We start from the raw sequence: 25563 nt of genomic DNA, 5'->3' as shown, positions 1-25563 counted from the left end.
AGGTCCCAAATATCGTGAGCCTAAATCCATCAATTGGAAATACAACTTTAAAATTTTGATGGATTCAGTCGAGGATTATGCCAGGCAATGGGCTAAGCGCGAGAAGGAAGACGTAGACACTCTTTCCGAATGGATTAAGGCAGTGAGGTCGTTGATACAAATCAGAATTAAGAAACTGAATGGGTCCATCAATAACCATGCTACGTCAATCTTTAAAGACCCAAATGTTGCAAAACACCTATCCGACCTCCATGACAAATATGTTGTTGTCCCTGCAGATAAAGCCCCAAATAACATCGTTTTTGTGTGTAAAAGTCACTACATCAACTGCTTGATAAACGAATTAGGTATTGACAATTCACTTGGTAACTCAACATATACCCTCACGACACTTACCAAAGAGGAAATCCTGGATAATCATAGGTCTGTTCTATGTTCCTTTGGAATTTCAACCAAAGATGAAGAACTGGATCTTCCATCACTGTATTGGATACCTAAACTACATAAGTGTCCTTACAAACAACGGTATATTGCTGGGTCTTCCAAGTGCTCCACGAAACCTCTTTCTAAATTATTAACATCTATTTTATCAGCAATCAAAGACGGGCTTCAAAGTTATTGTGAAACTGCCTATTCTAGAGGTGGCGTGAATCAGATGTGGATACTTAAAAATTCAAAAGATCTTTTAGAGTACATACAATCTAACTCTCTTTCATCTTGTAACAGTATTAAAACATTTGACTTTTCTACCCTGTACACAAGTATTCCACATTCCAAACTAAAAGACAAATTGAAAGAGTTGATATTACTTTGCTTCATAAAAAAGAATGGCCAACGTAGATACAAGTATCTTGTCTTAGGGAGGGATAAATCCTACTTTGTAAAGAATCACTCTGATTCAAACAAAAAATTCTCTGAAACTGATATTATCAAGATGCTTGATTTCTTGATTGACAACATATTTGTTACGTTCGGAGGACGTGTTTTTCAACAGACTGTCGGCATTCCAATGGGAACAAACTGTGCCCCTCTACTCGCCGACTTGTTTCTTTATTATTATGAGGCTGACTTCATGCAGGAACTTCTTAGGAAGAAAGATAAGAAGTTAGCAATATCCTTTAACTCTACTTTCCGCTATATAGATGATGTTCTTTCACTAAACAATTCAAAATTTGGTGACTATGTGGAACGCATCTATCCAATCGAACTAGAGATAAAGGATACTACAGATACAGTTAAGTCGGCTTCATATCTTGACTTACATCTAGAAATTGACAATGAGGGTCGGTTGAAAACAAAACTTTACGACAAAAGAGATGATTTCAGCTTTCCAATTGTGAACTTTCCATTTCTAAGTAGCAACATTCCAGCAGCACCTGCATACGGCGTATATATCTCCCAATTGATACGATATTCCCGTGCTTGCATTTCCTATCATGATTTTCTTGATAGAGGTTTGCTGCTCACAAGGAAGCTATTAAACCCAGAGTTCCAAATGGTGAAGTTGAAATCATCCCTTCGTAAATTTTACGGACGCCATCACGAGTTGGTTGACCGTTATGGAATAACCGTTTCACAAATGATATCGGATATGTTCCTTACGTCGTAACTACAATCCCCTTCCCTTTCATGAATATGACCTACCGAATTAGACTATTTACCGGATTTGTAATCACTTAAGCAACACGACGGGTGCCACATGTGGAGCAGGATCTGCTTACCCTTCCGGAGCACCTGAGATCACCCCTAGTTTTTGGTGGGGTTCGTGTTGTTTATTCTTTAGTTTTCTATGTTGTGTCGTGTGTACTATTGTTTTTCTGTTTGTCTTTTTTATTTTTAGCCATGGCGTTGTCAGTTTGTTTTAGATTTATGAGTTTGACTGTCCCTTTGGTATCTTTCGTCCCTCTTTTATATATGTTCCAGACCGTATGAGTATTTGGACCGTACGCTTACTGTCTGGACCGTATGCGTACTTTTTCAAAATACGCATACGGTCGGACCGTAGGCGTACGGTCCGACTAATAATAAGAAGATGGTCAAGTTTATCAGATACAAATGTAAATAACAGATAAAAAAATATTATATCTCAAATTGATATAAAAAGTTCAATTGATATTGAAATGAAAACTTAATATTCTAACTTTTTAAAAAGGTCACGCTAATTTAATCTGTTAATCTCCTGTAATTTATTAGCATGTCAGTAATTAATTATTTTTTTTATTTTTTTTTTCGTATATCTTTATTCTCAATAAACCATATTACATAGGTATAGAGAAGACAAATGAATTATGTACAATATTTACAAGAAGACAGAACAAACAAAATAGTTGCTAATACAATATATGAAGTCCATTTCAGCCAGGAGCACATACACCTGTGTTAATAATCTTTATGAATTTACATAGTTTAATCAATTCTGATTTGTTTTTTGAAGACATAATCTGATTGTATTTGACAATATTTGCATTTTTTAAATAATAATTTGACAGACAATGTTTCCTGTTTTCTTCAAAGAATTTACATTCTAATATATAATGCATTTCATCACCAATATCATTTTTATTACATAGAAGACAAATTCTATTGTTTCTAGCTATATTGTTCCATCTACCCTGTTCAATAGGGAGCTTGTGATTTGTGGTCCTAAATCTACACAAATCAATAGACAATTTGTTCCCAAGAATTTCAAAATAACCTTCTTTTCCAAAAAAATCTTTTAAAAGTTTGTAATTTATTGCTTTTGGCGAGTTTTCAAGTAAAGAATGCCAGACTTGTACATACTGATCTTTAAGTCTAAGTTTGATGAATGAAACTAACCACTTACAATTTATAAAAGATTGCGTTTCCCATACATTTGGGATACCACATTCGTTCAGAATAGTCTTTATTCTGTTTAACCATGAAAAATTCACATCGTCATTAATAGACATGTGATAACACAATTTATATAAAATATATGATAGTTTTGTCTCTTTACCAGAGTTTAATTTCCCCCAAAATGAAATCAATCTAGTTTTTATGTCCAAGTCTATAGGATATCTCCCAAGCTCCCCATAAATCATATAAGAGGATGTAGATGTTTTCAGACTTAATAACAATTTACAAAATTTTAGATGTACCCTTTCAATCATGTCGTTATTGCCAATACCCCATACTTCACAACCGTACAGTAGCATTGGCTTTACCATTTTATCAAATAAATCCAGCTGACTACATATAGAAAGATTATGTAGTCGACCTAGTCTTAACACTTCGTACAGAGCCTTGGTAGCTTTTTCTACATTAAACTGTTTTGTATTATTAAAATTGCCTGTTCCTGTTAGAACTATTCCTAAGTAGTTAAATTCATCAACAATATCAAGTTTTTTGCCATTAAATAAAAATTGAAAATCACATGATGGTCGTCTCCTTGAAAAAACCACGACCTTTGTTTTATCAACATTAACTTTTAGCTTCCATACATCTGTGTAATCTTGGAAACAATCTAAAAGTTTTTGGAGTTCAGTTTCTGATTCGGCCATCAAAACAGTATCATCAGCGTACAAAATGATAAAAAGTTTTAAAAAAATGTCAAGTATTTCCTCAAGCTCTTTTGACACTGATTTTAGGCCCTCTAGATTACAATTTTGCAAGAAAGAATCAAGATCATTTAAAAATAAAGAAAAAAGAAAAGGCGATAAATTTTCGCCTTGTCTAACCCCGTTACTACATGGGAAGAAATCAGATAAGGCATTGTTATATGAAATACATGACTTTGTACCTTGATACATATTTACAATTACATTATACATACATCCATTCATATTATTTAAAAGCATTTTGTACCACAGTGCATCTCGCCATATCGTGACAAAAGCCTTTTCGAAATCGACGAATGCACAAAATAGTTTTTTCTTTTTTAGTTTTAAAATTTCAAACAATGTATGAATCACAAATAAATTATCGGTTGTTGAATAACCCTTTCTAAAACCACATTGGTTTTCGTTTAAAATCATGAATTCTTCAGAGAAAAGATTTAGTCTCTCGCATAAAATTGCGGTGAAAAGTTTCCCCATACAACTCAAAATGGTAATTGGTCTAAAATTTTTGGGGTCCAACTTGTTACCTTTATTTTTATAAACAGGCTTAATGTAACCAATGCAACTAGCCAACTGTCGGGTATAATACCAGTGCGAAATATAACGTTAAATAATTTTTCGTAAAATTCAATGAATAAACTAGCTGTAGACTTGATATATTCATTTATTATAGGATCATCCCCAAATGCTTTATCATTTTTAGGTTTTTGATGCCCTTAAGAATTTCGTCTTTAGAAATTCTTCTGTTTAAATTTTCATTAAGCCTATCGACATCATTCGGGTTTAGAGTTGGAATATTGGTATTTTCTTCAATTTCTGGGGCGGCGTTCAGATTTTTGACAAAATCGTTGGGCTCTATTTTTTCTACTGTTAAGTAATTTCCATTACTCTTTTGAGTTATTGGATCTCAATGTGTTTATTTTTTTCGCCATTTTCTTTCTATGAGCAATAATTGCTTTATCTAAAGTTTTTTTGTATTGTTTCTCCGAAGATTTCATAATTTGACGATTTTCTTCAGAACTAATGTTCTTAAATTTTCTTTTGAGTTTGCGATAATTTTGGCGAGCAAATTTACAATCATAATCAAACCATTCTTTATCCAATTTTACAGGCTTATTTTTACATTTCTTTAACCCGCTAGTTTTGGTTACCCCAAATGTTGCCCTAGCAGAATTCAAAAAGTAAGTCACACATGTTATTAACAATCAGGTTCATTTCATTTTTGTCCATATTTGCTTCAACTTTATTAATATCTTCAATTAGAGCGTAAATCTCTTCTACATCTATCCCATTTTGAAAATCCTCAATTTTACCATTATTCCATTTTTTAATATTTTCTGGACGATTACATGTATCTGTTCCAGTATTTATACACTGATTGTTTACAACATCGTGCTTAGTGCTCACCAAAGTTATCTGTAATGGCGAATGAACATCAGAATATAAGGTGCAAAAATCAAGTACATGAAAATTAGTAAAATATTTTAACAACTCAACACTACTAATACAATAATCTACATATACTGCTATTTCTACATGTTAATTTACCATACTGTCTATCATCACCAATTCGACCATTTACAATAAATAAATTGTTTCCTTTACATAAATCTAACAATCGTTTCCCGTATCCATTTTTTACCCTGTCCAAAGACTTTCTTTTCTTTGGGATATTCAATTCTTCAAGCATATACACTTTATTTTCTATAAAATCTGTTAAATTATCTATATGTTTATCATTATGTATGATAACAAAATCGTCGTCGTCTGCTGTTCGTCCGTTGAAACCGCCAAGTAATGACACATATTTATAATTATTAGAAAAATAATGTATTCATTTTCTAACTGACTGTAAGCATCTTGAGATGAGTAATTTTTGTATTCCGGAGGAATATATACTATGCCAAAAACTATGTCATCGTCAATATCAAGTAAATCTGACGACACTTTGAACCAAAGAACAAATTGACTGTCAGTTGGTAAAAATTTAATTTTATTTGCTAGTTCTAATTTGTATCCTAAAGTTATACCACCTGACCTATTTCTTGACACTTTCTTTCTATTTTTCATTTTAAACTCATAACCTGGTAAATCAATAATATCTATATCGTCAGTTTTTGTTTCTACTAAACAAACTATATCGTTATTTTTCAATAATGTTTGGAATTCTGGATAGTTCAATCTTTTTTTAACCCCACAACAATTTAGGCACAAAATATTTATATCATTTTTTATGTTTACAGTTTTTGTAGTCTTTAAAGTATTGTTACAGTTAAAAGTTACATCTATCAAATGTTGGTTATGCTCTCCTTGGCATTCCTATAGGTGAGTTGATTCACCACTTGGGCTTGACCCAAATCTTTGCCGTTTGTAAGGTCGACCGTTAGCATTTGCTGGAGTCATCATTACGTCTCTGAACCCTCCATTCGGTTGCCCTCTGGGCTGATCATCTGTATTACTATCTTCTGTGAATGTGAATTGTTCTCCGTTTATGTATAGTTTGTCCCGCACTAATGACACCTGGTTCCCCTCTTGCCTCGCCTGTTTCATAATAGGATAAAGTTTTTTACGGCGAGTTTCAACCTCTGCGGGGAATTGTTCGTTTATACTGAATGGCTTTTTTCCCTTGAGGCGAAATGCTTTTCGGAGAACGCATTCGAGGTCTTGACGATACAGAAAACGCGCTACAATTGGTTTAGCTCTATTCATCCCAATTTTCCCAAATCTATGGACGTTGCCAAATTCTATGTGGTGTTCAATTTGCAGCTCCTCGTAGATGAAGTTTCTCAATTTTGCTTGACAGTTTTCATCTTTATTGTATGCTAGGCCAGAAAATATTAAATTGTTTTTCATGGATCTGCACTGGAGGTCTAGTATGTTCGATTCAAGTTTTTGTACCTTTTCATTTTCTACCCTGAGTTTGCCGATTTCAGATTTTGTTGAGTTTTCGAGTTGGTTAAATTTCGACGAGAGATTTTGTATTTTTGCTTTGTATTCTTTATTTATATTATTTACTTCGTCAAATACATTGCTTATGCCCTCAATATTACTCTCCATTTCAGAATTCTTTAATTTAATGTCATGAAGTTTTTTCCAGATCCCCAATTCTCGCTACTATAGATGTGATTATATTTTTCAGTTCATCAATTTTATTTACACCTTTCTCTATTTTTTGCATTCTGTTATCCATGGTCGTGACGACTTGGAGGATCATGTTTAAGAGAACGTACGAATCATCTTCTTTTGATTGGTTAACTATTTTGCGACTTTCAGCGAGAAGTGCCGCCGTTTCTTTCAGTGACATCTTTACACTTTGGAATCGATCTACCGGATGTGTTGTGAGAAGGCTGTACGGAAATTTGCTCTCGTTAAAAATCCAAGTCTTACATGTATGAAGGAGAGTATCATATGAAAAAACTATGTAAACTTAACCAGCATTTCATTCTGAGTTAAAAGGTAAGACTGGTCCAGTCAAACACCGCACCAAAGCCATAATTTTTATAATATTCATTCAGCCTAGACTGTTGGAAAAAACAACGCAACGAATAACGTCGTCATAAAGGGGAACTCGATTGTTCCACTTAGTAACGCTATTGTTCAACAAAATGGTAGCCTAACTACGGCCAACTTTTTTTTTCTTATTTCCTAAATTGGAAACAAAATAATGAATTCCGATAGCTCAAATGAAGAAGCTACAATTGCAGAACCTACCGTTCTTGTAGAAATATTAAAGACACTTACAAAAATGGAGGAAAGAATGGGTAAAATTGAGAGGAAATTTGACCAAATAGAACGAATTACCTTCAAGCTAGAAGAAATAGAGAACGCGGTCAAAACTATAAATGAAAGAAACGAACAGACTGAGAACAGTTTTGTAGGTTTAAGCACAGTGGTGGATGACGTTATCAACCAATGTACCGGGAATAAACAGGAAATTCAAGAGCTGAAATTGGAAATGGAAAAAATAGGATCGGAAGTGAAAAAATCAAACACCGCAAAAGTCACTGATCAATCTAACGTTATTCAAAAAATGGAAGAAAGTTTGATAGATTTAAAGTGTCGCTCTATGAAAAATAATCTGATATTTTCTGGTCTACAATACCAGAAGGATGAGCATGTTGAAGAAAAACTTAGAAATTTCTTACAAAACGAACTTAAAATAAACCATCGAATAGAGTTCGGAAATGCCCATCGGTTTGGAAAACAGGGCTTTAATGGAACGAGGCCAATAGTTGCAAGGTTTTTGTTCAGAAAAGATTTAGAGATGGTGCTTTCTAGTGCTTACCACCTTAGAGGAAAACCTTTTGGGATTAAAGAGCAGTTTCCGTTTGAAATTGAACAAGCGCGGAAAAAGCTTTATCCTATCTTAAAGAAAGCCAAACAGGACGGCAAAATGGCAAGCCTGGTACGGGATAAACTATTTATAAACGGGAAATTATACATGGAAGAGAAAATAAAGACACATTCTCAAACACCGGCAAAAATGACACAACAGAAAATTGAGGCGACCAACCAGAGCCCGCCAATCCCACCGAGATCAAAACGAGCTAGGACTGAGTCAGACAACAGCCCTATAAGAAGAAATCTCAGAAACAGTGATTCCATACCTTCTCCATCAACACATGCGAACAACACACAACCAAACCAATATTAGAGTGGCCACGGAGAACAACCAGCTAGACAACATACAAAAACGAATATTGAAAATGATTTTAAAAGCAGTAATATATTCTCACTCCCGATCGCGAATTCAGACATTTATAATGCTTCGACTTCAACCAGTAGCGATACATGTAACAGTCCTAGAAAAAATATTTCAGCTGGTAGTGATCTAAACATTTTTTGCCTGAACTGCTGTGGAATAAAGTCTCCCGTGAATTATCCAGAATTTAAAGACATTATAGATAATCATGAAATAGTATGTCTTGTAGAAACTAAAACCGATGACATTGATGTGATAAATCTTCCCGGTTATGAATTCAAAATGAAAAACAGGAAAAAAGTTACGAAAACGAGATCGGGTGGTATTACAGATGGCTACAAAGAACATTTGAAGACAATGATAGAAATAATAGACACAGAATGTAAATATGTAATGTGGTTTCAAGTTAACGGTAAAGCATTTAATTTAGATAAACCCGTTGATTTTGGAGTCGTTTACATACCTCCGGAATATACTAGGTATTCCTCAGATGAAGCTGTTAATGAAATTGAACAAGAATTTCTACGCTTTTCGAACATTTCAAATTACATATGCCTCTTAGGGGATTTTAATGCCAGGACAGGTTGTGATGATGATTTTGTAATTATAAATGAAGATGAACATGGTGATAATAACTTGTCTGACTTTATCGAAAACCCTATTAATGCTCTAGAAGCTCTGTCTATTCCCACGAAGAGGGAAAGTATGGATAAAGGAAAAAATAGATATGGCAATATGCTGTTAAATTTTTGCAAAGGCAACGGGGTTTTTATACTAAATGGAAGATTGGGAAGGGATCAAAATATCGGGCGATTTACTTGTCGTAATGCCAGTGTAGTTGATTATTGTATAAGCACTCCTGGACTTTTGAAAACGTTTAAGGACTTTGAAGTTTTAGATTCAAGTAAGTTATTGTCAGATGTTTATAACCCACTCTCTATTACTTTTTTCTGTCACAGTGATAAAAACTTGGCAATTGCCCATGCGGAAAATGTCGATTATTTTAGTAAAAAGAATACGTTTACGAAGATAAAAAGATGGAATTCTGAAAAGATAAAAGATTTTCAAAATAATATTGATGTAGAAAAAATAGCAGAACTTGAATACAAACTTACAAATACTGATTTAACTGTAGTGAATAAGAACATCATTAATTCACTTATAGATGATCTGTGTAATATTTTTGTCAAGTCTGGGCAGACAACTTTTGGTACTTATACTGTAAAACAGAATAAGAAAAGGGGAGATTTTGGAAATAAGAATAAACCCTGGTTTGATGAGGAATGTAAATTTGCACGTCAAAATTACAGGAAATTAAAAAGACGTTTCAAGTCCAAAAATCATTCTAAAAACCATTCAGACATGTTAAATGCCGAAAAAGCGTATAAAAACATTCTCGATAGCAAATTTAGAAACTTTAGAAAAGATCTTTCAGATAAAATTCAAAATTTGCGTGGCAAAAATCCGAAAGAATATTGGAAAATTTTAAATCAGAATAAAAGAAAGAAACAACCCGATATTGACATTGGAAAATTACACGATTTTTTCAAAAATTTAAACGCTGCACCGGAAGATGAAAAAAATGTGCAACTTCCAGAGATCAATCCCATGCAATGTGAACAGATGAATGAACATATAAATTCGCCTTTTTCAAAAGATGAAATTCTCCAGTCTATTAAAAAACTGAAGAATGACAAAGCTTGTGGTGAAGACGAAATTATAAACGAATACATAAAATCCACATCAAACCAGTTTTTATGCATTTATGAGAAACTTTTTAATATTATATTTGATAAAGGTCTTATTCCACATAGGTGGCTTATAGGTACAATTAAACCAATTTATAAAAACAAAGGAAACTCCAAAGATCCAAAGAATTATAGACCAATTACTATCGTTAGCTGTCTGGGAAAACTATTTACAGCAGTTTTGAATAAAAGACTTAATGATTTTTCAGAAGAGTTTACCTTAATACAAGAAAATCAAAGTGGTTTTCGGCAAAAATATTCTACTACAGATAATATTTTTACCTTGTATTCTTTTTTTGAATTATTGAAATGTAGGAAAAAGAAATTATATTGTGCCTTTATAGATTTTGAGAAGGCTTTTGACACTGTATGGCGAGATGGTTTGTTTTATAAAATGTTGTTAAATAATATAAATGGTAAGATGTATAAGGTTATATCTAATATGAACTGTGATACTAAATCTCGTATATCATACAATAATTGTAATTCAGAATACTTTGCTTGTGACAACGGCGTACGACAAGGAGAAAACTTATCACCTGTCCTATTTTCTCTATTTTTAAACGATTTAGAAGATTTCTTGGTTAGTACAAATATTACAGGACTTAAAACCTTATCAGAAGACCTTGAAAGAGAATTAAAAATACATCTAAAACTTTTTATCATATTATACGCAGATGACACGGTGCTGTTGGCCGAAACAGCACAGGATCTGCAGACGCAACTCAATGCCTTTCATGACTATTGTAAGGTTTGGAAACTGAAAGTAAATGTTGACAAAACTAAAACCCTAGTATTTGGTTTGGGACGTTTGCCAAAAAATCTCCAATTTACTTATAATGGCATAAGCATTGAGTTAGTAAAGCAGTTTAACTATTTGGGTATTGTTTTTACTAAAACAGGAAACTTTAATATGACTAAAAAATATTTATCCGATAAGGCCTTAAAAGCCATGTACGAAGTCCTGAAAATAGGAAGGATGTATCAGCTTTCTGTTAAATGTCAGCTTGACCTTTTTAACAAAATGATCAAGCCCATTCTATTGTATGGGTGCGAAATATGGGGCTTTGGTAATAATGATATCCTGGAAAAGATTCATTTAAAATTTTGTAAAATTCTTTTAAACTTGAAATCCTCAACGCCAAATTATATGGTTTACGGGGAACTAGGTCGTCATCCGATCGAAATAGATATTAAAGTTCGAACAGTACTATTCTGGGCAAATTTGATATCCGGTAAACAAGCAAAGTTTTCCTTCATATTATATCAACTTTCTCGTCATATGAACGAGCACCATAATGTCCAGATAAAATGGATCCTGTTTATACAAAAAATATTTCAAGATTGTGGTTTCTCATACATATGGGAGTCACAAAATTTTGTTAATAAAGAATGGTTAAAAACTGTTATAAAGCAGAGATTGCTAGATCAATATATTCAGAACTGGAATTCCCTCATTCAAAATTCACCAAAAGGTATTAACTACAAAATTTTTAAGAAAAACTTGGCATTCGAAGAATATTTTAATATTTTGGACTTCAAAGACGCTATTGTTTTTTGTCGATTTAGAACGACTAATACTAAGCTGCCGATTGAAACAGGAAGATGGCAAAACGTGATCAGAGAAAACCGCTTTTGCAGTCTATGTAACAATCGACAAATAGGTGACGAATATCATTTTATATTTGAATGCAATTTTTTCCATCAAAAACGCAAAGAGTTTTTAACTGAATATTTTACAAAACGGCAAAATACAGTTAAATTCTCTGAACTTATGTCAAGTACAAGAAAACCAGTTCTGAAGAAGCTTTGTTCTTTTATAAAAAATATAAATACTAGTGTTTGTACTCCTGGCTTGTAACTTTTGTAACCTCTCTCGCTTGTTTTGTACATATTGTAAATATTTATTGTTGTATCTGTTATCTCTGTACCGATGTAATGCATTGGCTTTATGAGAATAAAGATATAGATATACTTAACACAAACAAAGGTTCAAAGGTTAACCAAAAAGTGTCATTTCTAATTTGCATATCATATATACACTAAAGTCCAAAGTCCAACTTATATGCTCGATCGAAAACTTCTCCTTTGTTTAGTAATCAATACGGAAAAGTTAGTGTGAGCGATGTTTAGGTTGTGTTGTGTAAATATCTTTGTGCCCGTACTAGGAAATAAAATAATCAATAATTTGCAAAAGTTGTATTTCACTTCAAACAATTCGTCGTTAACACTCACGTATCTGCATTATTGAATAAAAATCATCTCCAAAAATCAGCTAGCTAGCTATAACTTAAAACGACATTTTCAACGAAATTCAGCAGAGCAAAATTTTCCATTCCACCCTTCAAGGGGACATAATTTCCAAATACTCGTATGGTCTGGAACATATACACTGAACTTGCCTTCAGAGTTACATGTGATCCATAATGATTAGCAAGCAAGATTAGGTAACAAAGAGTAATCAAGTAATTGATGAGCTATATACACCAAACAAACTAATTTCCCGGTATTCGAAGCGTTACTAAATAAATTTCTAAAGAATTCATTGTGGTACAAAGGACAATAATAGACAATCAGGTAGTAAAGAAGACAGTCGAGCAGACTACAAACAAGACTAGTAGTGAGATTTGTCAAGGCTATTGTAAATTGGGTGTAAATAGGTTTTGCGATTTCTGCCCAGGTAACCGTATTGAAAGCACTGAGCACTATTTAATTCATTGCGCCCGTTACACGAACTATCGGATTACTCTTCTACTTGGAATTAAGAATCTGATTTGTACAGATATAAATATAGCAATGTTGCGGGATCTATGTCCAAACTATCTGAGCAAAATATTAATAGTAGTGACGATTTGTCTGATGATACTAATTAAGAGCTGTTTGAGTGTGTGTTTCGATATATTAAATCTTCGAACAGTTTTTATCGATAACTAAATAACGTATTTGTACTTAAACTGTTATTTTTTTTGTAATAAAACATATAAAGTTTGAAACACATCTTCCATTTGAGTTGATTGTGCTCAAAATTGTCTTTCTATATTACTGAATCATGCATGTTTGTTAAGTCGTGTGCATGTGAGTAAGAATGAGCGAGTGATTTGATTGGTGTGTAGTCAAACTATATTTGTATGTCTTGTCCTGTACATATTGTCTTGTCTTGTGTACCCCAAGGGTGACTGGGGTATAGAAATATGGTCACTTGGTCTTCTTCCGACCGGCAGTAAAACGCTTGCCGAAGTGGGGCGTCCGTTTGGCTGTGCGGGATGTATGAAGTTTGCAGTCACGTCTGTCAGAAGGGGACGTTAAGTCCGATGCCTCGTGTAAAGAGAGTGCCACGCTCTTTGCACGTTAAGAACTCTTGCAACAACTCTTGGAGGAGTCCGTAGGTGGCCTGTTGCAAGGCAAAATTTCTGTCCCTATCCAATATACCCTCATTTTCCAGTGGCAGGCCAAATTTCCCCGACCAACATCCTAGATGGCCTCTATTACAACAACCTACCTATTGTATTTATTGTGAACTTGTTCTCGTCCTGAATATGCATGAAATGTTTGCCACTGGACGTTAAGCAACCAACAATCAATCAATCTTGTCTTGTGTTTAAGGCAGCAACCATTTGATTTTCGGGGGGGGGGGGGGGGGGGGGTTTCTGTACAAACAAGTCGAAAACAATATTTTTCTTTCAATTTTAGCATAACATATAGTGGCAGCTGAGGGGGTAACAAACAATTTTTTTTTCAGAATTCAAAACAAATTATTTTTTTCTCCAAAAACTGGAAACAAACTTTTTTCCAACCCCCCCCCCCCCCTTCCCCGCTCCCCAGAAAAGCAAATGGTTGCTGCCTAACATGTTTGTAAACTTTGATAATTGTGAATCTGTATATATCTATGTTCGTAGCCGCTGGTTGTTGGCAATCCTCTTTAAATAAATAAAGAATTAAATTAAATACACTAAGGTGGGGTTTTCCTGTATATCTATTAATAGACTGGGGATTTTCATCAAATTTAAAGAAACAAAAATGTATATAATTATTCATAATAAAAACAAACGTAATTAGTAACACTTTATAATGACCTTATCTTCAAATTAATTAATTAATTAAATTAATTAATTAGTGTCATAATATCTAAAAATAACGTCATAGAAATTAGCCTCACATCGGGAGGCTACCTTTTCCCCATAGAATTAATTAATTAATTAATCAGTCATAATATCTAAAAATAACGTCATAGAAATTAGCCTCACGTCGGGAGGCTACCTTTTCCCCGTAGAATTAACATTAGAAAAAATGGCCCAGAACCGATAGTTCCCCTCCTACTATGATTTTGAAAACGTGACATTTCAAATCATTGAGAACAATCAAAATTGGGATATACAAGGAAGACAAAAGAGAGAGAGAGATTTTGGATGCACCAGTCACGAACTCTTGAATCTGATTGACTCAATGAGAGACGACAAAAGATTTTAAAACAAATCAAAACCATAATCTTGGAATCATACAAAATAATTTATAGAAATTCATACAATTTATCGAACATCAATAAATGTGTTAAACTTTTATTCCAATTTTATGTAGTTGTAGCTACAAACACATTTTACGCAACATCAATAAATATGTTAATACACTTTAAATTCCTCAAATCTTGTGTAGATTAAGCTACAAAAATATGTTTTTGTTATGCATCCGATTTCACCTTGAGAGATCACACGCCTGATATGATGAAGCTAATTTTTTTAGCGAAATATTGCGTATTTCTATTTAAAATCTAATAGAATTTTTTAATGTATTAATTAGCGTGTTTAAGTTATATTCTTAGACATTTATCATTTGTTTATATAAATTTAATTCAGTAACTGTATCAGTTTATTTTCACAAACTGATCCACGCTTAAATAGATTGAATATTGATTGCTGCTATTTTTAGACATTATATATTTACCAAAAATATTGTTCTGCCTCAAGTCAAATTAAATGCATACATACTAGTAGTATGAATGAAAAAAAAACATTATTACCAGGCGGCTAAGCATACCCAGCAATTGTTATACCACTAGTATCACATTCAATTTCGAATATAAAATTTTCTGAAAAAAGAATAACGACCCTTGATAAATCTTTTCATAAACCTTTCATTAATTTTCCAGTTAGTAACGACATCGCTGTAGCTGTATGTGCCTTACTCCTTTTGGAGGCAATTCGTCTGGATCGAATATTCAATGACATTTGTACCATAAGAAATATAGGAAATTGATATTAATAAATTCCATAATATTTTTTAAGAAACGATAATGCAAAAAAAGGGTGGGGGGAGGGGCACGATCATGTAACTGCAGCAGTAGATGGGGGGGGGGGGGGGGTGGGGGGTGGGGGGGGGGTGGTGAGTGTGTGAATTCTTCGGCTAGTCCTTAATAGACCTTACAAATAATCAAAGTATTATAATCTGTTTTATACCTACTCGTGAATATAATATGTAACGATTATTTTTATATAGTTATGAAAAGCAAACAAAGGAGTGTAGATTGAAATAAACAATTTATTTCCCCATAGGCGACAATGGTAGCCTTTTTCGAGATATAGACTTTAGAAAGTTGATTTTTTTAACGAAACCCTGCTAGAATCAAAGAAAAGTTATTAGGACAGTATTTTTTGGTCCCAAAAATATAGGTTCGCGTTGCTTTTCTTAGCGTATTTTGTACTTATCTCCCATGCCTATCAATTTTGCCCTTAAAAATACGTGTCTTGTCTAGGCGTAGGGTTGAAAAGTCATCTCAGTGCCTTTAGGTCTACGGAATAATTTTTATTTTGCCTTTTGTATAAAGCAGAGTGCACGAAGTCTCTAAAAATAAAAAATAACGGGCGCACATATCGACCAATCAGGATTAGCAATACTCTTAATTCTGAATACCATGTTATGCTCATAAAATGGCTGCGCCCACAAAATCTAATGGTGTATTGTAACCTGTATGTATTTTGATCCAGTTGTTTGCCACCTAAATTTTTACCTAACGGGGTATGTTTTAAAACACCTAAAATACGATTTTTATGCAATTTCAACTTAAAACATAAAATTTTTTTTTACTCCCGGTCATATAGCGGCGAAGGCTTGTATTTTTTTCCTTTATTTCCTTCCAACTTTGTCTTAATTTAAACAGCTTCAGCTCAATTTGTATTTTCATTATAAGGGGTTTGTGATTGATTGATTGTTGGTTGCTTAACGTCAAGTTGCAAATATTTCATGCATGTTCAGAACGATAAGAGGTTTGTGTAAAATATGACTCACTACTCACCGGTTGAACTTCCCTGCAGAGTTTCAAAAGCATTGCATAATGGCTTTGCATTTACACCTTAGCTCCACTTTTTGCGGACATTGCATTCATACATAGTTGATTGTGGACAACAGAAGTCATACAAGATTTATTCGCAGTGGTTTCATATATAGGACACCAAAATGATGCCTAACAGTATAATCTATTGCCTTTCATTCGACCAGGTTTGGAGTTAGATTTCCCACCGAATTTTGTCATCTTAGCGGGAAAAAATTATCCATGTCGATCGCCCCTCTTTATCCGCTACAGGCGCCATCAACTTAGAGCTAAACCACGAGCAGAAAGAAGAAAATATTAAAAAAAATGAATTTGCATATATCAGAGTATCGGGTATACATGTATGTCGAACACGCTACAAGGCGCTTAAAAACTTTCAGAGTCATTGGAAGCTTATGGAGACACCAGACTGACGAATCAATCAGACTGTAGAGCTTTGTGCGGGATTAGTGGAGCGACAGGTTGAACTTTGTCAGGAACTGTAATACAACAAATAAAACTGACTAATATCTAACCATCTTACTATATTTATGTTATCAATCTGGAATCGAATGAACTTGTATAACTCTCAGCCCTCCCTTTTCTAGCCCGCCCATTCCTCCACGCGTACACCTTTCATGTCACGATAGGCTGGACAGTGGCGGATCGAAGGCGAGGGGGTCCGGGGGTTGGAACCCCCCCTTTTTTTTGGACGATCAATGCATTTGAATGAGGACATATGGTTTGAATCCCCCTTTTTAAATGGCTGGATCCGCCTCTGTCAGCAATGATAACAGAAAAGAAATTGTCATATACATGTAGGATGTTACATAATGAGACTCTAGATAAATGTGATTTGAAGTAACCAAGGCCGTGTTCACACCAAACGCCGTGTAGAGTAAACATGTTTACAATTAGTTTAGTGTAGTGTACACTGGTTTCACATTACATTTGTTCACATCTATACACCTTGTTTAGCTACCTGTACATAAGATTTGTTCCCACTTGTAAACTATATGTCATTTAAATGTTCATTACGTAGAACTGAATTCAAAATTTTTGAAATTTTTTTCTAGCGATAAGAGAACAACTATTTGACTTCAAAAGAGGGGTGGGGGATGGGAATGGAAATATTCCGATCCCCAATTTGATAAAAAAAAAAAAAAAGGTCATACAGATAATACAAACAAAATATTCTGAATCAAGAGTTTCCCCATACATTATAGTGTTAAATATTGAAAAAAAAGTGTTTGATCACCAGCATCGAAAAAAAAAGGAATAAAAACGTACGTAAGTTAAGTGGTTGCTACTTTATGAAAGCCATTTTTATAATTTGCAGTAGTTTGAATATCACTAGAGATGTCTCGATAACGCATTAGAAAACGTTTGCTGCAACAGCGTGCTTACAGCCGGAAAAAAAGGATTGAGATATTATGGATCACTACATTTTTATCTTTTCTGTTCGTTTCAAATGGTTTTTCTTCTCCAAGGAATATTTGGTAAAGGAATAGGGTAACGTTTTTTTAATTTATTTTACGTGTTATTTAACGGAACTGAGATACTAGACAAACAGATCATTTACCTCACATTTGTTTTAGTCATGCATTTATGCGTGAATCGTTTTTTGAGTAAAGACCAGTGGCGAATATTTCTGTGTACGTCAAGTCGATTCGGGAAGACCTTTTCAAATGAATTAGGCAGCAACTATTTACTTAAATTTTTGTGGAGGGGGAGGGGGCGTGAGCTTTTGGTTTTTTTAGGACAAATTTTGGTGACAAGTCGAAATCAATTTTAGCATTATATATAGTGGCAGCTGAGGGTGAAAAAACATTTTTTTTCAGGGCCAAAAACTGGAAACATTTTTTGTTTCCAAAACAAAATCCATAGCTCACCACCCCACCCCCTTGCCTTTATGTTTTATACTCGACTATAATAGCTCCCCCCCCCCCGAAAATCAATTGGTTGCTGCCTTATGGGTTCGGCAATGATGCTGCTTTGAGTCTTGATTAGGGGTTAATAAAGTACGTTTATTTTTTTTAACCAAAAAAAAATCTGTAAAATTTAGACAACTAATAATTATCAAAAATATCAATTTTACTCAAAAATAGTTTCCTCCTTAAATATTTACACGATAAAACTAATGTCCTAAATGCAGTTTTGTGTACACTTAACCTACACATGGCCTACATTGACTATCGACTGTGTGTAGGTAAAACATGATTTAAACTACATGTAAACATTGAGTTTTATCAATGGGAACGCAATTGTGTTTAGTTTACTGTGTGAGTTACACAAACACAACACCGAATTTAGGTCAATGTGAACACGGCCCAAGACGTGCAGAATTTTACCTGTTTAAATCTATAATCAATGTTTTCACCGTCCCCAAATTTAAAGTCTAATTTGTCAACCTCAGCGTCGAGAATATACCTTTTCGTAACATGTCTAATAGATGCGTAAAAATTTACAATTAACCACAGAACAATCTACGGAGTAAAGGTCAAATAAGGTTTTAACCGTTAAAAATGATATATATAATTTAAAGTAAATATATAAGTGAAACCTGCTATATATACGAATCACCAAATCATGCATTCAATTAAAGGAATAACAGAATAAACCTGTAATTGAAGACAAACAGTTAATTCAAATCAAATAGCATATATATATATAACGTATAAACAGCGATACACGGAAAATAATAATAGAAATTCGATACGGACAAGAAATAAAATATCCTATAGGCAATAATATTAGTATGTTTTGCTAAGATTGGTTCATGGACACGATTATTTATAAAATTAATGCACAAGTATATGAAAAGAAAGTGTAATACAATTTCAACCGTTTCATTTGTGTTTTTTGTACATTTGTCAGTTCTATCATGTTTCCCCGCGCGTACAAAAGCAACAGAACAAACAAATCACTTGCATATAATGCTGAAAGCTATTTAATACAGTTTGTTAAGAACTCATTAAAACAAGGTAAAGGGTCCGTAAAACATTTAAAGGAATGCATCTAACTTTATCATCTAACCCCTTGGTAAAACAGCGATCTCTGCAATCTAAACTCTCTTTCAAGACCAATGTGAATGGAAACGCAAGCCCTTTTTCGATTCGTATATACATTGTATATATTTATTAAATGGGCAGGATCAATTGGAATGTGGATTCATGTATGATTTCAACCGACCCGTGTTGTTAATTTCTGAATTTTATACAGACTTTACTGTGCCTGTGGTAACCTTATCGTTATATCAAGTTCATCGATATAGATTAAAAATGACCTAATTCGAAGAATCCTTGCAAGAACTTTAAAGGGGTCTTGTTGTAAATCCAAATTGTTGCCCTACTTACATTTCTGTACGTCCCAAAATTAGTGTCAGTTCTCTAACATTAGTTTTCCTCAACCAAATGTTAAGAATCTTACACAAAATGCATAGTAACACCACGCTTAGATCATGATTGGAATTCCGGGGCGTTACTTTAACCGTTCTTGAGTAATGTACCTTAATAAAAAGAAAAAAAATGTGGCGGGGGGGGGGGGGGGAGGGAGGGAGTTATTCCCTTATGTACCATACACCTACGACAATAACCCTCAAAATTAATTTCAACCTGACTATTGCGGTATGGAACCTTGTGCTGAAATCCCACAATGATCCATACACGTGTACTTGTGTGAAAACAAGAACAGTAATTGTTTTTGGTCCCTCCTCCTAATTACAAAACAGCTACAACATAACCCCAACCCATATAATGTGGTATACCTTGTGCCTACGTTTTATAGAGAACCATACACTTATATCCAAGTTATTGTTTGCGAACCTTAATATTTGTTGACGCTGAGGCACACATCTGTAAAGTTTTGCGGTCGTATAAAAAGCCCCGATGTCAATATACTAGTATGGAAAAGAGGGCTGCTACAGATGCCTTCAGTGGCGCGGAACCACTGAATATGTACAACTGTTATATCTGTTTATGCTGATAATTTGCATGTTCCGGAATGGTATACAACCAGTAGAAACAGAGATTAAAGCTGACCAGTACTCCAGGAATTTACCCGCATAGAAGTACATTGTATTTTAACCCAATTTTACACAAAGCTGAATATACAGCCTGTTGTATTCGTCGTTTGCTATTTACGAAGAAAAATAATAAGTAAATGTGGATTTTTTTTTTTTTTCAAATCTTTTTTTGTTGTTACTATACTAGTCAACAAACAAAATGATACACGACTTTGAAATAAAATTTATCGTAAAGTATTAAATATAAAACAAAAAGAGATACACTATTTTAAAAAGCTTTCATTTGCAATGTATGCACATATGATAATGACAATCAAAACCTGTCGAAAAGTAACTAAATTCTGTGTGAACAATCATAGGGTGCAAGTTATTATTGCGGAAAGTTGGATAAAAAATTGACACACCATTTTCTAAGTACTTAATGCATTTTAAAATTTGTTTAAAATTATCCAATACGCTTACCAAGTAAAGTTCATGTTGTAACTGATGGGTTGAAATATTGTTTTTTTTTTTTAATTTTTGGTAAAACAAAGTGTTTTTTTAAATCTGTTGACTTAATTTGTGTTTTAATTGCGAATTTCTTCAGAACTACATGTACTTTTATTTCACACATGAAATTTTGCGCACACATGTACTGTGTCTTATTTCTTTATTACGAGTTAACATTATCGTGATGATACACGTAATACATGTAGTATTGCATTCGATAAAAATATGGTAAATTTTGGGTAAAATTTTAGCCTTACTAAAATGCTGAAATAGTAATATGAAAATCACTTAAAAACTGCCCGCTTTTGTTATATGATCAGATATTTAATGTATCAACTATATCAAAAGTATAATTTTATCCACCAACAAAATGTGTTATAATTTTATTTTTCATGTGAAAGATTTCACGTACAATACGGTGTATGCGGGTACCCTTTAAAAACACGCAAGTAAGAAAATATTGACAATGGGAATTAACGACGACAACCATAATTTAAGAATAAAGGATTTTCCTAAAATTTGGCAAAACTTGGCTGTGTTAGCCGTTAACTTAAATTCGTTAGTTAGAGGCCTTTTTGGACATTGGTCACCCTACTATATGAAATGTTTACCTATAATGAAGTCTTTTTGTTTTGCTCACACTGTGTTGTCAATACAATAAATTGTATGCGTCTTTCATACAATTTAGAGGTTTGGACTAATATTAAACGAGGTTTAATCCATCATTTATTTTGCTACATAAATGCCTGTACCAAGTCAGAAATGTTGAAATTGTTTACCATTAGTTTGACGTGTTTGACCTTTTGATTATGCCACTCGATATAGGACTTTTAGAACTTCCGTAGCCGCCTAGGAGCAGTGGCGGATCCAGAACTTTTCCTAAAGGGGGGGGGGGGGGGGGGGGGGGGCGCTGACTGACCTAAGAGGGGGCCCGCTCCAGTCATGCTTCAATGATTCCCTATATAATCAACCAAATCCCCCTGGATCCGCCTATGAGGAGTACGATATTATGATCTATTATGTATGTTCTAATTCGCCAGACTTAAACGAACATAAATTATTTATAAAATAAAACTCAACACATGTATCCGAAATGAGCTCTCCTTGTGAGGGAAGCATACTTTTAATTAACCAGTTTATAATATAATTCAAACAGTTCTTTTCAAATTTCATTCTAAGCATACTACGGCTTATTCTTAGTTTCTTAGTCATTACTAATTGGGTATTAAAAGAGTAATACTGGTTCGGTCAGTCAGCTATCCATTAATACATACAAATAAACACCAATCTACAAAACAATAAATACAACTTAAATAAATCATTATAGATAAATCACTACTTTCCACATAAAAAACAATAGATGGTTTTTGGATTGGAGTGGGAGTGGGGTTTAGGGGGTTATGGGGGGGGGGGGGGGGTGTTAATGCAGGCATACAGTAGTACGTAGTATGCTACTCATCGTAAGGCAGAACTTCGAATAATAACATTATAATTTACATTTCATTTTTATCAAACAGCAAGAACGAGAAACACGAGACAAAATAATACGATACCAAGAATACCTGTTTTAAATTCGCAATGCGATAAGTAGATATAGGAAGATGTGGCGTGAGTGCCAATGAGACAACTCTCCATCCGAATAACAATTTATAAAAGTAAACCATTATAGGTCAATGTACGGGCTTCAACACGGAGCCTTGGCTAACACCGAACAAAAAGCTATAAATAGCCCCAAAATAAGTAGTGTAAAACTTTCAAACGGGAAAACCAACGGTCTAATCTATATAAAAAACGAGAAACTAGAAACACGTATAAATTACGAGCTGTTTTTGCCCCCCCCCCCCCCCTATTTTCTCATTTTTCCAATTCTGTTTTGGAAAGCTACTTGTCGTGAAAAAATATTCCCTTAGGTTTGAAGTTTGTTTGGCTGAACTTCAAAACCATTAATTTCAGAAAATGGGTGAGATTTGGGGGGTCAAAAGGCACCATAAACGCAAAAAGAAGATACAATTACCATTTTCGGTCATTGTTTCTTAAAATTTAATAAGGTGCGACTACGTGACCCAGAGAACATTTCGTCGATTTAGACAGCACAAACAGTGCTAATGACAATCGAATAAAAAAAAATCTGGGTCACGTTGGCGCAGGCACTTAAAAACTAAAAAAATGTTGTACAAAACACTGAAAATGAATAATAATTACAATATTTGAATAATTATAACAGAAAGTTTACCCCCTCACCTCACCCAGTTGCTATAATTAGTGGTTTTGAAGTTCATCCTAATATTAAACTTCAAGCATTAGGGAATATTTTAACATAATAGGTAGCTTTCAAAAACAGAATTTGAAAAATGAGAAAATAGGGGGGGGGGGGGCAAAAAACAGGCCTTATCGTACCTTGTCCTTTCTTCCAATGGAAATTACTTCGTAAACATTACAGGTATTATAAAAACACGTGTTTTACCAAAACAAATACATGTGCTTCCGTACTATTATTAGATATATTAATTTTTTCGATTAAGGTTTAAATACATTAACTTTAATTATGAATGCTTTTAAATGCTTTGAGAAATATGTCTTAACACATAAGCACCTGCATATTTGAAATTTTTCGTAAAGTTTATGCTCAATAATAATCTATTTAGTTCCAGTTTATTCATTGTCTTAAAATGTCATAAAAATCGACTTCTGCTCTCTAGAAACAATTACATTCGAAACGGATAGACTCCTGACAATGACACAATACGTACATTCACAATTTTTGTATTGTTCGTCTATTGCTCAAAGAGGTTATTTTCTTTATGCTCACATTGTGGTTACTCTCAGCTTACAAGATGGATATGCTGGCATGAACTGTCAAATGATAATAATCGAGTCTTTCTTCATTACAGACGCACCAGAAACAAATCCATCAATACAACAGACACCATCTGGGAGTATAATAACTGGTACTGAAATAGTTTTAACCTGTAGTGCATCTGGTGGAAATCCACTTGCAACATTAACGTGGAATTGCTCTGGCGCCAAAATTAAAAATACAACAGAGTACATTGCATCGTACAGTGTCACGTTTATTGTGGATAAGACCTTCAACAACAAAATCTGCACATGTTCAGCGATACATCCTATTGTTTCATACAGACCACGTGTACAACGAACACTGGTTGTCTACTGTAAGTATTTGAACAAATTTTGCTTTTCAGTACGACAACGTACAAAGATTCATACATATCTATTTTTTGTTTGAATATATCTCAATTTTGTCTAGGTATTCTGAAAAGTATAATTTTTTCAAAATTATCCTGATTGTTGTTAAGCTACTATATAAACAGTCTTAAAGCTGTATACATATATTGTGATATATCTTTAACGGTCATGTTCTTAGCAGTCTTAACAATTTCTGAACTCATTCGAATTCATAACATTTTTTTTTACAGTTTTCTCAGTTTAACTCAGTCTGGTATTGTCAGTACACTTTCCAAATCGTCGTAACGCTTATAAGTCAGTCATATTTCCATAAGAGACATATTTTTTTCTTGTATATGTTACATGTAGTTAAAAGTCAACAAATATTTGAAAATGCATATCAATCTAACTCGCCTGAGTTAAAAAAAAAAAATGAGTTGCTATTGTCTTCTAGAGACCAAATATGTTCCTCTTAAATTTTGATCTTGTTTTTATATATTGAAGTAATGCATACTATATTAAATAAAGGCAACAGTAGTATACCGCTGTTCAAAACTCATAAATCCATGGACAAAAAACAAAATCGGGATAACAAACTAAAACCGAGGGAAACGCATTAAATATAAGAGGAGAACAACGACATAACACTAAAATGTAACACACATAGACAAAATCCCACGAGAATAACAAATATAACATATATATATAACATCAAAACCAAATACATGAATTTGGGATAGACAAGTACCGTGACACGTCTTATCGCAATGTGAATTTACACTCAAAAATAAGAGAAAACAAACGACACAACGTTACGAACTATAATATAACAATGCCCATATTCCTGACTTGGTACAGGGCATTTTTAAAGGAAAAAATGGTGGGTTGAACCTGGTTTTGTGGCATGCCAAACCTCGCACTTTTATGGCCATGTGAAATATAACATCAAAATGACAACACAGGACTACAATATAAATAAATTGGAGAACACAATTGACAAAGAATCACACGAACAACAGCCAACAAAAGGCAACAAGTTCAAAATTTTAATACGCCAGAAGTGTATTTTGTCCACACAAGACCTATGTGTGACGCACAGATACAAAAGTTTGAAAGCCGAAACGAGTACAAAGTTGAACAGCATCGAGGACCAAAAGATCAAAAAGGTTGTGCCAAAAACGGCAAGGGTTTTCTGTTAAGTTACCAGAAAATCCCTATAATTTAGAGTAATTTATACTTTTGCAAACAGTAAATTTAATAAAATGAATATACAAAAGATGTACATGATAAAGCTGAAGTATTAACTAATTACAGGAAACAACTGAAATACATTTACATAACCAGACATTTGAAACACAAAAGTAGACACATCCGAATACGTTTAAACCTCTACGCCAAGTGACGTCCTATTTGAAACTGAAAAATGACGAAAAAATGACGTCATTTGAATTAGTAAAACAGAGCATCAAAAAATGAAAAATGACGTCACATAAGAATGAATAAGATAGAATTAGGATTAATTTAAGATTATATAT

At 33.6% G+C, this 25563-nt stretch overlaps 1 protein-coding gene across 1 annotated transcript in view; it reads left to right on the top strand.

The window, feature by feature from the left end:
- Positions 1-25563, top strand: part of LOC143078539 (nephrin-like) — a 112276-nt gene that overhangs the window by 64298 nt on the left and 22415 nt on the right. The window contains exon 4 of the mRNA XM_076253401.1: positions 23734-24015. Coding sequence (XP_076109516.1) covers positions 23734-24015 — 282 coding nt within the window. The remainder of the gene's footprint in view (positions 1-23733; positions 24016-25563) is intronic.

This window comes from Mytilus galloprovincialis, chromosome 6, assembly GCF_965363235.1.
Source record: "Mytilus galloprovincialis chromosome 6, xbMytGall1.hap1.1, whole genome shotgun sequence".
NCBI lineage: Eukaryota > Metazoa > Mollusca > Bivalvia > Mytilida > Mytilidae > Mytilus > Mytilus galloprovincialis.
This window is presented reverse-complemented; position numbering and strand designations above follow the sequence as displayed.